General features: G+C 38.7%; 1 protein-coding gene across 1 annotated transcript in view; it reads left to right on the top strand.

The window, feature by feature from the left end:
* IQCH (IQ motif containing H) overlaps positions 1-14,343 on the top strand; it is a 198,818-nt gene that overhangs the window by 5,535 nt on the left and 178,940 nt on the right. The window contains exons 2-3 of the mRNA XM_059697431.1: positions 4,323-4,442; positions 6,544-6,638. Coding sequence (XP_059553414.1) covers positions 4,323-4,442; positions 6,544-6,638 — 215 coding nt within the window. The remainder of the gene's footprint in view (positions 1-4,322; positions 4,443-6,543; positions 6,639-14,343) is intronic.

Here is a 14,343-nt window from a genome sequence, read left to right as displayed (position 1 = left end):
GGATTGATCCATCAATCATGGATGACTGGATACAAATCTACTCATTAATTCAGTCTCCAGTAATTTATGTTCTGTTCAAAAGTGAATGTGCTGGGGTTCTTGTTCCAGCATCTAGAAGGGTTCAGCAATCTGGAGAAGGGCTGTGTGTAACTTAATAAAGAGTCCAGAGATGAAGCATAATTTTGAAAGGCATTATAGGAAGTCAGAGGAGCCTAGCTAAAGGAAGATCTCCTCATCTCAGGACCTCATGCTTTTTATTAACACAAATTGTCCTGAGGCGAGGCAGAGATATACACATCAAAGGGTCAGGTTTCTATACACAGTCCATTGTCAGATTATCAGGTTTTGGAGAAACTGCCTTCGGCTGTTCAGGTGTTTGGCCAGTAGGAGGCAATAATATGTAGATTAAGATGCCCTGAGCTGTCTGGCAGCAAGCAATCAATTTAATGCATCCTTTTCAGGTTTGGGGAAATGCCATTGCCACTCCAGATGATTCAGCCCTTGCTGACATGTTGGAATTGGTTCCCGGCAGAATGGAGCTGGACTAACATTGATTATTATTTAGTAAACATAATAATTGGTACAAATTTATAGTAAAAGTAATATTTTGATAAAATATCTAAAATACTTAAGAGAAGATCTTTAAATACAATTAATCAGTGCCCTAATTATAAACTCCATGTGACTTACTATGTGAGCATGTGCTTAGATGTTTAGATTTTTCAGCACAGTCCTGTTAGTGAATATTCCATCCCATTGTCAGATCATATATTAAAGTCCATGTTTTCCTTTTCGGTTCAGAAAATATGATTATTATTTCCACATAGAGTTCTACTAGAAAGCATTTTGTTAACTAAATTCTTTCACTTCAAAATGCTTATTTTAACTAAATTTTTTCACTTTTGAGTCTAAATGCAGGCTGTTTACAATTTTAGCTGAATCTTTCCTCAACTAATCAGAATAGTGAGGTTTTTATCATAGCCATAATAATCATCCTTACAATTAAAATAGTAGCCAACATTTATTGAGAGTCAGACACTGTACTGAGAGCTTTAGATTTTCTCAAGTCTTAACAATAACTCTGTTAGGAAGGTGTTATTTTTATCCCAATATACAGTAGAAGAAACTAATGTACAATGAGATAAAGCAACTTGCCCAAGCGATAAATCTTTCCCAGGTGATGGCACGTTTGTGAAACTATCTTGAAAAAGTGTGGTGGTAACTCCGGGAAGCTTCCTAGATGCTTGCTTTCACTAGTAACTCTTAGAAGCTCTCTTTGTGTGCTTTGTTAACAATAATGTGGTACCTTTTAAATACCTTTATAAATGCTTGCTTGGCCCAAATATTGAACATATGTTTGTGCAACAAGGATTACCTAGTCTTGCTATCTAAATTATTTTTTCAATTAGTTTTGGAAATTGTATTTCTTTTTCTTTTTTAAAAAAACATTTTTATTGATTTCAGAGAGAAAGGGAGAGGGAGAGAGGGAAACATCAATGATGAGAGAGAATCATTGTTGGGCTGACTCCTGCACTCCCCCTATTGGGGATCGAGCCCAAAAACCAGGCATGTGCCCTGACTGGGAATCGAACTATGATCTTCTGGTTAATAGGTCGATGCTCAACCACTGAACCACACCGGCCAGGCTGGAAATCTTATTTCCAAAATGCAACAGTTGTGTGTTAACACCAACCTTGGAAACATTGGAGTTAATTGACCTTGATATTATCTCTGTCTTTCTTACCAATCCTGCTGTCTGGTTTGTCAGAAGCGTACAACATAAATGTGATGAGAATGACTCCGCCTAACTCTATCTTTAGCAGAGATGAGTAAAATGGTAATTATGAGATAGATTGCTTTTGACAATGTGGAGTCTGGCTGCATGGCTCTTTTAAATTCTAGAGCAAATCTTTACTGCATTAAATATTTCAAGGCCTTCTTATTAAGCAGCCCTATCCCCAAACTGTCAAAATAATAATTTCCTCCAAGTAGATTTCAAAATGTATGGGAAGATGGGAGCTATCTATAATACTATCAATGATAAAAAATATATTAAATAAATAAAAATGTATGGAAAGCAATGGGTCTGATGATCACAGAGATGATGGGTGACATGTGAAATTTCAATAAGGTAGATTGGATCTATTTGAAGAAAGAACAGAGATTTAGAACTTAATCTCTTTTCCTACCCAAGTGTGGTGAAAGATCTTCTACAGTACTTGTCTCTAAAGCAATTATACAGATGTGCGGTCATTAAGTGGGGAGAAGAAACTATCTGGCAAGAAAGGTAGAGTGAAAGCTCCTGAGAAAGATTAAGAGAGCAGTTCAAATCAGTGAACATTTACTAGGTGCCAGTTATGTGCAAGGAGTTTCACTAGGTTTCACAGGAGAGGAGAAGGAGCATTTGTTCAGTGCTCTCCTATGTGGCTGGCCCTACACAAAGCACTTGACACACTTTAACTCATCTTATTCTTGTACTATTCTGAGAGGTAGTTATTTACCTCCATTTTATAGATGAGAACACTAAGGCTCTAAAAAGCTAGGTGAATTTGCCAAGCTCGGTTTAGTAAAGGAAGAAGTAGATTCTAGTTCACGTCTGTTTCCAAAGCCCATATTCACTCATTGTTACACGCATTGCTTCCTTTTCACTCAGCAATTCTGTGAAGTAGAAGCGTTCTTTTTTTTTTCTTGGTGAAGAAGCTAGAGAAAATGTGGGTGATGTACATGGACATCATGTGACCAGTGAGAGAACAAGGAATTACGTTCATCTGCCTTTTACTGATTCTTACTATGTACCAGACCTATACATATCTCACGACTCTATGAAGAGAGTAATTGTCCACACAAGGCAGATGAAGTCAGACCTTCAGTTTCCTGCTAGTAATCCAGGACAGTTTTCACTCTCTCCAGCACTTTCCAGGCACAATTACAGAATGACACATGAAGGCACACATATGAGAGCTACCAGAAGGAAATTCAGGCACTCAGAGGGGTCTGGAAGTGAGGTTTGCCCTTGAACCACTTCTTGGTACTGTCCAAATGTCTTTAGGCAATAGGTGGCAGATCAGCTTGCAGCAGTAATGTGGACAAAACAAGTGCAAGAAGTACATCTTCATCCTCAGAGCCTCCGAGCAAGCAGTAGGCGTGTTGATACTCAATCTGTGAGCCCTGAAGGCTGTACATGACAGTTTGTGCAGAGTACCAAGTGACCAGATGTGCCTGCCAGACTGTGATGGCCGTCAGTGAAAAGATGCAAGTTCTGATCTTTTGAATACTTGGCTCAGTGGGAATATTCTAAGAGTAATCGATGACATAGGCTGGATCAATGAGTAAGTCCAGGTAGATGAACAGAGAAAGGTAACTGTTTCAAAATGCCCTTAGCAACCCAGTCTGCAGATTGTTATTGGTGGGATTATTGGTGAGACAGGTGTTGGGTTCATACATTTGCATAACAAAATGTTTTTCTTGTGGCAGCAGCCCATATAATAATTGGTGCCATCTGTATTTATCTGTTGAGGTTTGATTTCTAATATGAATTCAGAGAATCTGGTGCTAATTTCACAATGCCCATTTTATTCTGAGGGTGCGTGACATTGGAGAGAGAGTCATCATTTCAAAGGAAAATAAAAATTGAAGGAAAATGTTAAAGTAGTAACAGATGTAGCTTTTGCCTCATGGATCATTTTCATTTCTGACCACATAAAACAAAGTCAGGGCCACACACCTGTCCTACAGAACTGGTTCTTCAGAACAGTTAGTGGGAAGACCCAGCTAGACAGGAAAGCCAACAGGCCCTGGCAACATATTTGCAATTCTCTTTTGAAAGACACAGCTCTCCCTAGAACTGGGGATCAAACCCCCAACCCAGGTATGTTCCCTGACTGGGAATCAAACCAGCAACCTTTCAGTGCACAAGATGATGCTCAACCAACTGAGCCACAAAATGTTCTCTTTTCTTACCTTTTAACCAATTAGTAGAAATCGGAGTTTGGCATGAACTTCTTATGGTCCCTGATTCAACTGCTTTACCATCTGAAAAAGCAGAAACCATTTGTGTTGCAGATTTAGTTTGGATTTGTTTCTAAGGGGGAAAGGGAAAACAGACAATTGTATAAAAACTTAGTTTTTCAAAATCTAAGACAATAATGGAACATTCTAACAAAAACTGTCTTAAAACCATAAGACAGTCCTTTACAATGAACACTGTAAAATCAACCTTACTATCTCTAGCAAATACAGCACAAATTGCAAACATTTAAAATAAATGTTCTAGATGGACTATGTATGTATACTTTTACTATTTCATATTTTTATGCCTACAGGTCCATGATGACCTTCAGCAATTAAAGGAGAAATTAGCCGACTTCCCATCTGAAGAAGGAGAGACCCTAGACATTCAGAATCTTAAAACAGCAATCAAAAGGACTGAAATGGGGTTAAGAGTAAGTAGAACTTTCAATATTAAATAAAATACCAGAGGAAACGAAGATGCCTCAGGAAAAGAATTGTGGTTCTCACAGGACTCTGTGAAATCCTATAACAGAGAGGGATTTAGGGTGATCATCAGCTTGTTCTCATCCCTTTTTTAAATGGTAATGATGATTAACTGATTGATTCACATCCTGTCACATCCCACAAAGAATTTAAGGTTTTGATAATGTCAGATTATGCAATGATAACTTCTAAAATGTGGTTTGAAAAAAAGAATTTTAAAAATAACCACTATTAGTCCAAACAATATGTCTGACCAAAGGGGATTCATGCCAAGACATCATAGAGAGTTTCTATCAGATTCACTCGAGAAATAAGAGTTGACTTTCCCTAATAGCTTAAGTATTTTGAGAATAGACATTTTTAAAAATATAGTAACCTAATGGGTAAAATCAAAGAAATATACCAATTTTGAAACAGAAATAAAGAAAATCAGGACTTCATAATTATAGACCAGTGATCTTCAATCTTTTTCATTTCATGGCCCACACATAAACTAATTACTAAATTTCTGCAGCACGCCAAAAATATATTTTTTGCCGATTTGACACAAAAACGTACCATTTTTATTCATTCACACAGAATGACTATTGGTGAATTGACTGTTGTCATTGTTTAATTTGACAAGCTCAGGGAAAAGAGGTCAGTGCCCCTGACGAAATAGTCAGATAGTGCATGTTTTAAAAGTTATTGCCGCAGACAGGCTGAAAATCACTGTTATAGACAGATCGTAGGGCGGGGAGAATCCAATCTTCAGACAAGAATAATATGCAATTGCCAAACAAGGATGTATCTCCAAGGGAAACAAAAACACTAACTTAAAAACTATCTGCATCCCCGCATTCACTGCAGTATTATTTACAATAGCCAAGACATGATAGCAACCTAACTGTTCACTGATAAAGAGAAATATATATATACATATACACACAATGGAATATTACTCAGTCATTAAAAAAGAAATCTTACCATTTGAGACAACTTGGATAGACGTCCAGGACATTATGCTAAGTGAAATAAGCCGGACCTCCCCCCCCCCCCGAAAAAAACTAATACTGTATAATCTTACTTATATGTGGAATCTAACACTTCACCCCACCCCCCAAGAACATCTGATACAGAAAACAGATTGCTGGTTGCTGGAAGTGGGGGTGGGTGAAATGGGTAAAGGTGGTCAAAAGTTCAAATTCCAGTTATAAAAAAACAACTTCTGGGGATTTAATGTTCAACAAGATGACTATAGTTAAAAATACTGTACTGTATATTTGAAACTTACTAAGAGATTACATCTTAAAAGATCTTAAAAGAAAAATATTTGTAATCAGACTTATTGTGGGGATCATTTCACAATATATACAAATATCGAATCATTATGTTATACACCTGAAACGAATATAACGTTATATTTCAATTTCTTTAAAACTAAAAAACAAAATAGAATACAGCAAGAATGTAGGAGTCCATGGATCCAAACAAGGACCATATCTCCATCTTCCAGCTCTCTGTCAGTACCCTTGCTCTTGCCTCAGACTTTCATGCTACCATATTCTGAGCTTCATCTGTCAGCTCCTGAGGCTGTGAGACGTGTGCTTGATTTTGTAGCCTCAGCAGACTAGCACACATTGTCCTATTTGCCCGGTGGTGAGAGGGCTGGACTCAGCTGGAGTCTTTGGGTTGGCCATTTTCAATGTTACCTGAAGGCCAAATTCTTTCCTCGGTGCTTGCTTGACGTCCTGAAAGAAAAAAACATTACTCCATATCTGCATTGCCTAGTAAATTTACCTGGCTAAGCAATTTGCTGACTATTGTGCATAGTTTCACTTGTGAAGAGTGCTACAGGTCACTCAAGCTTTGAGTCTCAATGCTTTTTGGGATAAAGTAATTTGGCCTTGAGGTGCCTAATTATACCTTAGGCTTGTAATAAACACATAGCATGTTGTGTCTTTTGGCTTAATTACACAATTCAGAGTGTTAACCTAATGAAATGAAGTAAATTAACTGAGTATCTTAAGTCCACTATAATGGCCTAAACTTTTAACTTTTCTGTAACAGATTCACATTGAGAAGTATTTAAATGTTGTAAACCATCAAGTGTTAACGACTCCCATTAGTGAGAATAAGTTATTTTCTCCCCACACTTCCCAATGGTAAGTAAAATAGACATTTATGGATCCAAATAAGTACAAAAAAGTAACTTTTCTCACTCAGATGAAATGACTGTAAAGACAAAATTTTATTTGGCTTTTTTGATATCCTAATTTCAGTAGAAGTTTTGCACAAAAAGTCAATGGAAAAGATTATGTTTTGCAAATATTGTATAAAGGATGCTTATTATATGAAAAAAGTTAATGGCACAATTTGGACTTGAATACAGTTTATTCTTGGTTACATTTATTGAGTTCCCATGCTTGACACCCTATCAGTGATTTTAGGGTCATATTTTGGTGTAATTCCTTTTTATCTTTTTAGTAAAATGTGCCCAAAATTTAATTCCTGAAGGAAAATTTTTGTTTGTTTTTTGTTAATCCTCTCCCAAGGATATTTTTCCCGTTGAATTTTAGAGAGTGGAAAGGAGGGAGGAGGGAGAGAGAGAAACATCAATGTGAGAGAGACACATCGATTGGTTGCCAGGCTGGAGAATGAACCTGCAACTCAGGTAGCACCCTTGACTGGGAATTGAACCCGAGACCCTTCGGTGTGCTGGCCGATGCTCTACCACTGAGCCACATGGGCTAGGGCTAAAGGAAATGTTTTAATGCAAATCAGTTTTTATGCTATTTGGATTGCATGGCTCTTTCTTTACAGTTTTTAGCATATGTGCTTTATTGTAAAGATGATTTTGGTGTCCGGGGTAAAAAAATAAATAAAATAAAACTTGCTTGAAATATTCATTATGTAAATACATCCTAAGAGATGATTTATTAAAATTAGAATTGAGTTCAAGAGAAATGACCTTTCCTCACCTTGGGCCTCCTTATACATTTGCCTCCTCAATTTCTTTGTAAATTAAGGTTTTGTACTCAGCTTAAAAACCTCTGTGGCCCATATTTGCATGGTAAATATATACAATAAGTCCAAGGTTAAGGTCTATAAGCTCTTAGAAACTGGGACTTTAGTAAAACATGTGCAATGAAACCAATATTACCATTGATAAACAGAAGAGTTAAGTTCCTACAGCATATTTCTGGTCACACAAAAAAATCACTAAACTTCTAAACAAAGACCCAAACACTTCTAGTACTGAACACAGAAATAAATGTGAGCTATACACATATTTAAGGATGATTAATGAAAACAAGTAAGGTGATTATTGTTGTATTTGTTCATTCCAGTTCAAGGGTGCAGGGCCAGAGTCTATCTGGGCAACTCAGGGCTCCAGGCAGGACCACCCCGGACAGGACATCCTTCCATCACAGGGCCGTTCACACTCACACTCACTTAGACGCGGGCATTTTAGAAACACCAGTTCACTTAACCTGCACATGTTTAGAATGTTGGAGGAGACTGAGGCCCTGAAAAAAACCCATACAGACATGGGAGAACGTGCAACTTCCACACAGACAGTGGTCCTGGCTGGGAATCAATTTCTTCTTCTTCTTATCAACATTATAATGAAATAATGTGGAACAAAGTGACATTATTCTAGGACCTGCTGTATCAAGTAAGTGAATAATATCAGACAGTGAGGTCAAGTGTCAGAAAAGGCGCACAAAGAATTTTGGATATCTATAGACATAGTCAAGTCCCAGCGCTCAGAAGAACCCTGGGTTACACTGCACCTGACGCCCTTTCCGCCATGTATAGTGCCACCGGCATTCATCATCCTTGGGTAGAGGCAGCCCTTCCCTAGTCTGTCTAATTTTTAGTCATTTATATCTTTGATTTTTTTTAAAATTTGGGAATAAAAATATGACCTGCAAGTAGGTTAATATACGTAATCTTTTAAAACAAGGAAACTGTATGGAAAATAATAAAAGGGATTCTTGGGTAAGAAAATATTGGAGGTTACTTTACAAATTTATATAACGCTTAGTTCAAAAAAATCAAGAGTACCTATCAGGCAAAGTGGAAGGCCTGTTTAGAAACAGCCAGGAGATCTTGAGAGGTGAAGGAAGTATGTGGCCAAAGGATGAGGCATGCAAACAGCAAGTAAGAAAGCTGCCAAATGGAGGAGCTGGGGAAAGAAAACAGGAGAGTCTTCCCCAACTCTAATGAAAGCTCTCCTTCCCCAAGCTTTCCCTTTGTACTCTCACGTTGGCAAAGAACAGAGAGCCTGGCTATTGGTTTGTAGGTTATGACAGCTAAAAAGAATGAACAAGGGAGCAATTGCAGCAAACAGATTCTGGTGAGACCTTTTTTTTTTCCACTTAAGTTCTTTTTCTATTTATTTTTTAATAAATCTTTATTGTTCAGATTATTACTGTTGTTCCTCTTCTCCCCCCCGCCCCATAGCTCTCCTCCACCTGGTTCCCACCCCACCCCATGCCCATTGTCCTCATCCATAGGTGTAAGATTTTTGTCCAATCTCTTCCTCCACACCACCACCCCCCCAGAACTGTCAGTCTACTCCCTTTCTATGCCCCTGATTCTATTATATTTACCAGTTTATTCTGTTCTTCAAATTTTTTATTCACTTGATTTTTAGATTCGCTTGTTGATAGATATGTATTTGTTGTCACTTTGTTGTTCATAATTTTTATCTTTACCTTTTTCTTCCTCTTCTTAGAGAATACCCTTCAGCATTTCATATTATACTGGTTTGGTGGTGATGAACTCCTTTAGTTTTTTTCTTGTCTGTGAAGTTCTTTATCTGACCTTCAATTCTGAATGATAGCTTTGCTGGGTAGAGTAATCTTGGTTGTAGGTTCTTGCTATTCATCACTTTGTATATTTCACCACTTTGTATATTTCATCACTTTCTGGCCTGCATAGTTTCTGTTGAGAAATCAGCTGACAGTCGTATGGGTACTCCCTTGTAGGTAACTAACTGTTTTTCTCTTGCTGCTTTTAAGATTCTCTCTTTCTCTTTTGCCCTTGGCATTTTAATTATGATGTGTCTTATTGTGGTCCTCTTTAGATTCCTCTTGTTTTGGGTTCTCTGCACTTCCTGGACTTGTAAGTCTATTTCTTTCACCAGGTAGGGGAAGTTTTCTGTCATTATTTCTTCAAATAGGTTTTCAACATCTTGCTCTCTCTCTTCTTCTGGCACCCCTATAATTTGGATGTTGGTACGCTTGAAGTTGTCCCAGAGGCTCCTTACACTATCTTCATATTTTTGGATTCTTTTTGCTTTTCTGGTTGGGTGTTTTTTGCTTCTTCGTATTTCAAATCTTTGACTTGATTCTTGTGATCCTCTAGTCTGCTGTTGGATCTCTGTATATTATTCTTTATTTCAATCAGTGTATGCTTAATTTCTGATTGGTCCTTTTTCATATCTTTGAGGGTCTCTAAATTTCTCAGAGGTTTCTAGAAGATTCTTGAGTAACCTTATAACCATGGTTTTGAACTCTATATCCAGTATTTTTCTTTCATCCATTTCTTTCCTTTGTGATTTGTTTCTTTGTGTCCGCATTTTGGCTGCTTCCCTGTGTTTGTTTCTATGTACTGGGAAGCTGCTAAGTCTCCTTGTGTTGATAGAGTGGCCTTGTGTGGTTGGTGTCCTATAGGGCCCCGTGGCTCAGCCTCCCCAGTCACCTGAGGTCGACGCTCTTGGTGCACCCCTTTGTGGGCTGTTTGCACAGTCTTGTTATAGTTAACCCTTGATTGCTGTTGGTATCACTGGGAGGATTTGACCTCCAGGCCAATTGGCTGTGATGACCAGCTGTGTCTACACTGGAAGATCTGTTGTGTAGGAGATATCCTTATGGGGCAGGACTTGCTTCAGTGGGGCTTTGGTGCTCACTGAGTCTGCCCCTTGAGTGTGTATCTTATGGATGTGAAGAGTTGTAATCTGTTATGGTCTCACTCTGACTACTGGGTACACTGGCTCTTGGTTCTCCAAGGAGGTGCAAGGTCAGCCACTGTCTGGGGCTACCCTGCAGGAGCTACAGAGACATCTGCAGATTCCTCCTCTTTGGGGTTTGGAAGTGCCCAGACGAGGCCCAGCTGTGAAGCAAGGCCGCTGCTGCTGCCAGGTAGTGGGCCTTCTTTTGGAACCTCTGGGGCTCTCTGACCCAGCTGCCTTTTGTTTTAGGCAAAAGGACAGGCCATTCATATGCAAAAGCTGATGTTCACAGCTTGGGTGGGGTTGTACATTGGGTGGGGTGGGGTCTTTGGGAATCACCAGGGCAGAGCAAACAGTAATGGCTGCCCTGAACTTGAGAAGTCTCTGATTCTCTGCATCCTGCGCACCCATGCAGGAACAGTGCTCGCTGGGAGCACCTCTAAGAGTAAGCTGCCCTCATGTTCCTGTCCCGATGCCAGACAGCCCAGTTACTTTATTATCAGAACAATATTTCTTTCTCTTGCTAAAAAAGGTGACTAATTATAATGTCCTGGTTGTTTAACCTTGGTAATCATGATGACTTTATACTGACTGTAGCTAATATCCCAAAATTTGCTCTACACTTCGGTGAGATTCAGCATTGATGCTGGTTAGAGGTAAGTCCATATTTCAGTTACTCTTTCAAAAAATTTTTTTAAGATTTGGGGGGACTGACTTTTCATAAGTTCAGTGGGGTTATCATTTTTACTTTCCAATGTATCTGTGGAAAAGCTCGTGTTAGGAATAAAAGTGTCAGTTTTGCCATTTTCTTGTTTGTCACTGATGCTTGTTATCATTATCACTAAAAAATACAGTGTTTTTTTGTAAGAATCTTTTAAAAACATTGGTCTTTTTTAAGGCTTAGTTTAGTTAAAATGAAATAATATGGCTCATGAATGTAGTGCAGGAGTGATCCACACTCATGTGGTTCTTCAACTGTGGTTTGCAATCCTCTTTCACTGGCTCCCAGATGGGGCCCTGGAGTCTGCATTTCAACAAACACACATGCTGAAACCGGTTTGGCTCAGTGGATAGAGCGTCAGCCTGCGGACTGAAAGGTCCCAGGTTCGATTCCGGTCAAGGGCATGTACCTGGGTTGCAGGCACATCCCCAGTAGGAGATGTGCAGGAGGCAGCTAATCGATATTTCTCTCTCATCGATGTTTCTAACTCTCTATCTCTCTCCCTTCCTCTCTGTAAAAAATCAATAAAATATATTTTTTTAAAAAAACCACACTCATTATTCCTAATGTAGGCAATGTGTGCCTGGGACAAGCATGACTCCCTAGAATCAATATTCTTTTGGGCACAGAGATGGCTTGCCTCTGTCTGATGAAGAGCCTGGTCCTGGAAATTCTGCTACCCTGATGCTATGAAGGATTGGAGTAAGCCTCATGCACTGGGATTGAGCCAGGAGTGGGACTTGGCAGTCAGGCTGGTAGGACTGTCAATATCTGCTCAAACTGGAAGTATCAGAGGCCAAAAGTTCAGGGCAGCAGCTCCTCCTGAGAGGAATGGCATATAGTAAAGATGGTAGATCTCTGTTGCTCCTTTGACAACAGAACACACAGTTCCTATGAATAAATGAGAATCAACATTGTCCAGATACTTGGGGCTTCATTCTGTCTGTGGAAACCCAGGGAATCTTGAGAGTTCACTCCAAATGACTTCTCTCCCTGGGTATATTTTTAACAATGATTTACAACAGACATAAAATAATTATCATCCTCATTATCATTATCATCATCATCATGCATTTCATCACCATCAATATTTTTATGACATTCGGCAGTTTTGCAGAGGACTTTTTAAAAGCCTATGATGTAGATACTTACCCTCTCCTTTCAAAGATGTAAAACTGAGGCTCCCATGAGCCCCAGGTCACACAGGTGGTCAATGGTGAGTCTCAGATTCAAGTTCTATCAAATGTCTACAATTACTGTCTTCTCCTACACCAGAGCTGCCTGAAAGACAGGAAACCTCATTTTCACAAAAGACCGTTTTCCTTTTTAGAAAGTCTTGCTCCAGGGAAAATCTGGTGGTTTTGTCTAGTAGAAACAAAAACCAGTAGGTACACAAAGTGATAATAATGGATGCCAGCAAATGCAAGATTTTCCTAGCAGTCATTCAGAAAACAATGATAAGAACATTATCAAAAGTGGCATATTTTCTCCAAAGAGCTCGAAATGCTTTCACGTTGTTTTCCAAATAGGTTACACTGTTATCTGCACTCTGTCAATGATTCTTCTGTGTTAAAGTGTGGTTCTTCCTCTTATCATTACCAGCTTTCACAGATTTTATGGCTTGCGATGTCTGCTCACACTGTTCTTAACGACCACGCTTTGCTTATTGACACCAGGAGGGTGACTACCATCTGTACCAACACTACCAGAACTGCACAGACATCTTCATTTTACATTCTGTTGTGCTAGTGTTTGAGTGGGGGTGGAGGGGAACAAGTACAAAGCAGATAAATAATAGTGAGAAACATTGAGAGATAAAGAAGAGGTTTCTGTTAATGGTGGGAGTAGGTTAGAAGATACATTTTTGCTCAGTTATTCACACACCTTGGAGCCCATCTCTTCTGGGTTATTACAAAGCAGTCTGCAAATCCCACTCGGAGAGAATATGACTACATCCTACTCACAGAGAGAGATGAAGAATGGGTAACAAGATATTACCACGTCACAATCTAGGTGAAGAGTATTTGGGTGGCTCGCTGTTCTTTCAGTTTTTCGGTGGGTTTGATTTTTTTTTAAAACAAAAAATAAAATTTTAAAAAGCATCATAAAATTAAAAATAACAACTGGAAAAACATTTGCAGCAGATATGATATAAAAATTAATAATAGTCTTAAATACGAAGAACTCTTGACAACAAAAAATACTTGACATAGACAAAAGGACATCAACAGAGAAATGCAAACAGCCAGTATATATGTGAAAAATATTAAACCAGGAAAATGCACATTAAACAATATATTACTACTACTTCTTCTTTACAACTGGCAAAACAGATCACTTAAACTACCCTAATACTTAGTGCTCATGAGCGGGCAGCAGGATGGCCATCCTTTTCTATTACTGGTGGAGGCGTAAAGTTCTTAAAGGCAATTTTTTCAAAATATGTGAAATTTTTTAAATTATTATTTTTAATTTAGTAGTTATGCCTTTAGGAATTTATCCTAGGAAATAAGGAGCCATACAGGAATCTCTGTATAAGTTTATTTATTTCAGTGTTATATCTAATACCAATAAATTTTGAAAATACCTTAAATGTTAACAGTAAAATAATGATTAAATCTATAATATATATGTGTATTATATATCTACTAAAGTAAATATTGTCCAATAAGTTTTAATGATCTAGAAAAACTTTCACAGTATATGTTGAGGGAAGGAAAAGCAGGATACAACATTATATCTCAATGCAAATTCACTTATAAAAACATAATTCATGGAAGGAAAAGGCTTCATAGGAAATATACTAAGAGTGGAAAGGGTCTGAGCAGAGGGGAGGAAAGGGGGGAAATGGGAGACATATGTAATATTGTCATATATATATATATGTATGTATATATATATATGTGTATATATATATATATACACATATATATATATAATAGGATAATATGCAAATTGGTCAGGACACTGTCATGTAATGACGGATAAGCAGGCCGCGTCCCCGCTCCCTGCACTGGCCTGGAGACATGAGGCTTGCGTCCCCACCCCGCGCAATGGGCCCGGGGATGTGAGGGTGAGGCTCGTGTCCCCGCCCCCCTGCGCTGGCCTGGGAGTCCGCAGGCGCGTGGGGATCCACAGGTGTGCGGAGGTCCGCAGGCCTTCGCCATGGCCTGGCCCAGGGGTCCAC

The sequence above is a fragment of the Myotis daubentonii genome, chromosome 1 (assembly GCF_963259705.1).
Source record: "Myotis daubentonii chromosome 1, mMyoDau2.1, whole genome shotgun sequence".
Classification (NCBI taxonomy): domain Eukaryota; kingdom Metazoa; phylum Chordata; class Mammalia; order Chiroptera; family Vespertilionidae; genus Myotis; species Myotis daubentonii.
This window is presented reverse-complemented; position numbering and strand designations above follow the sequence as displayed.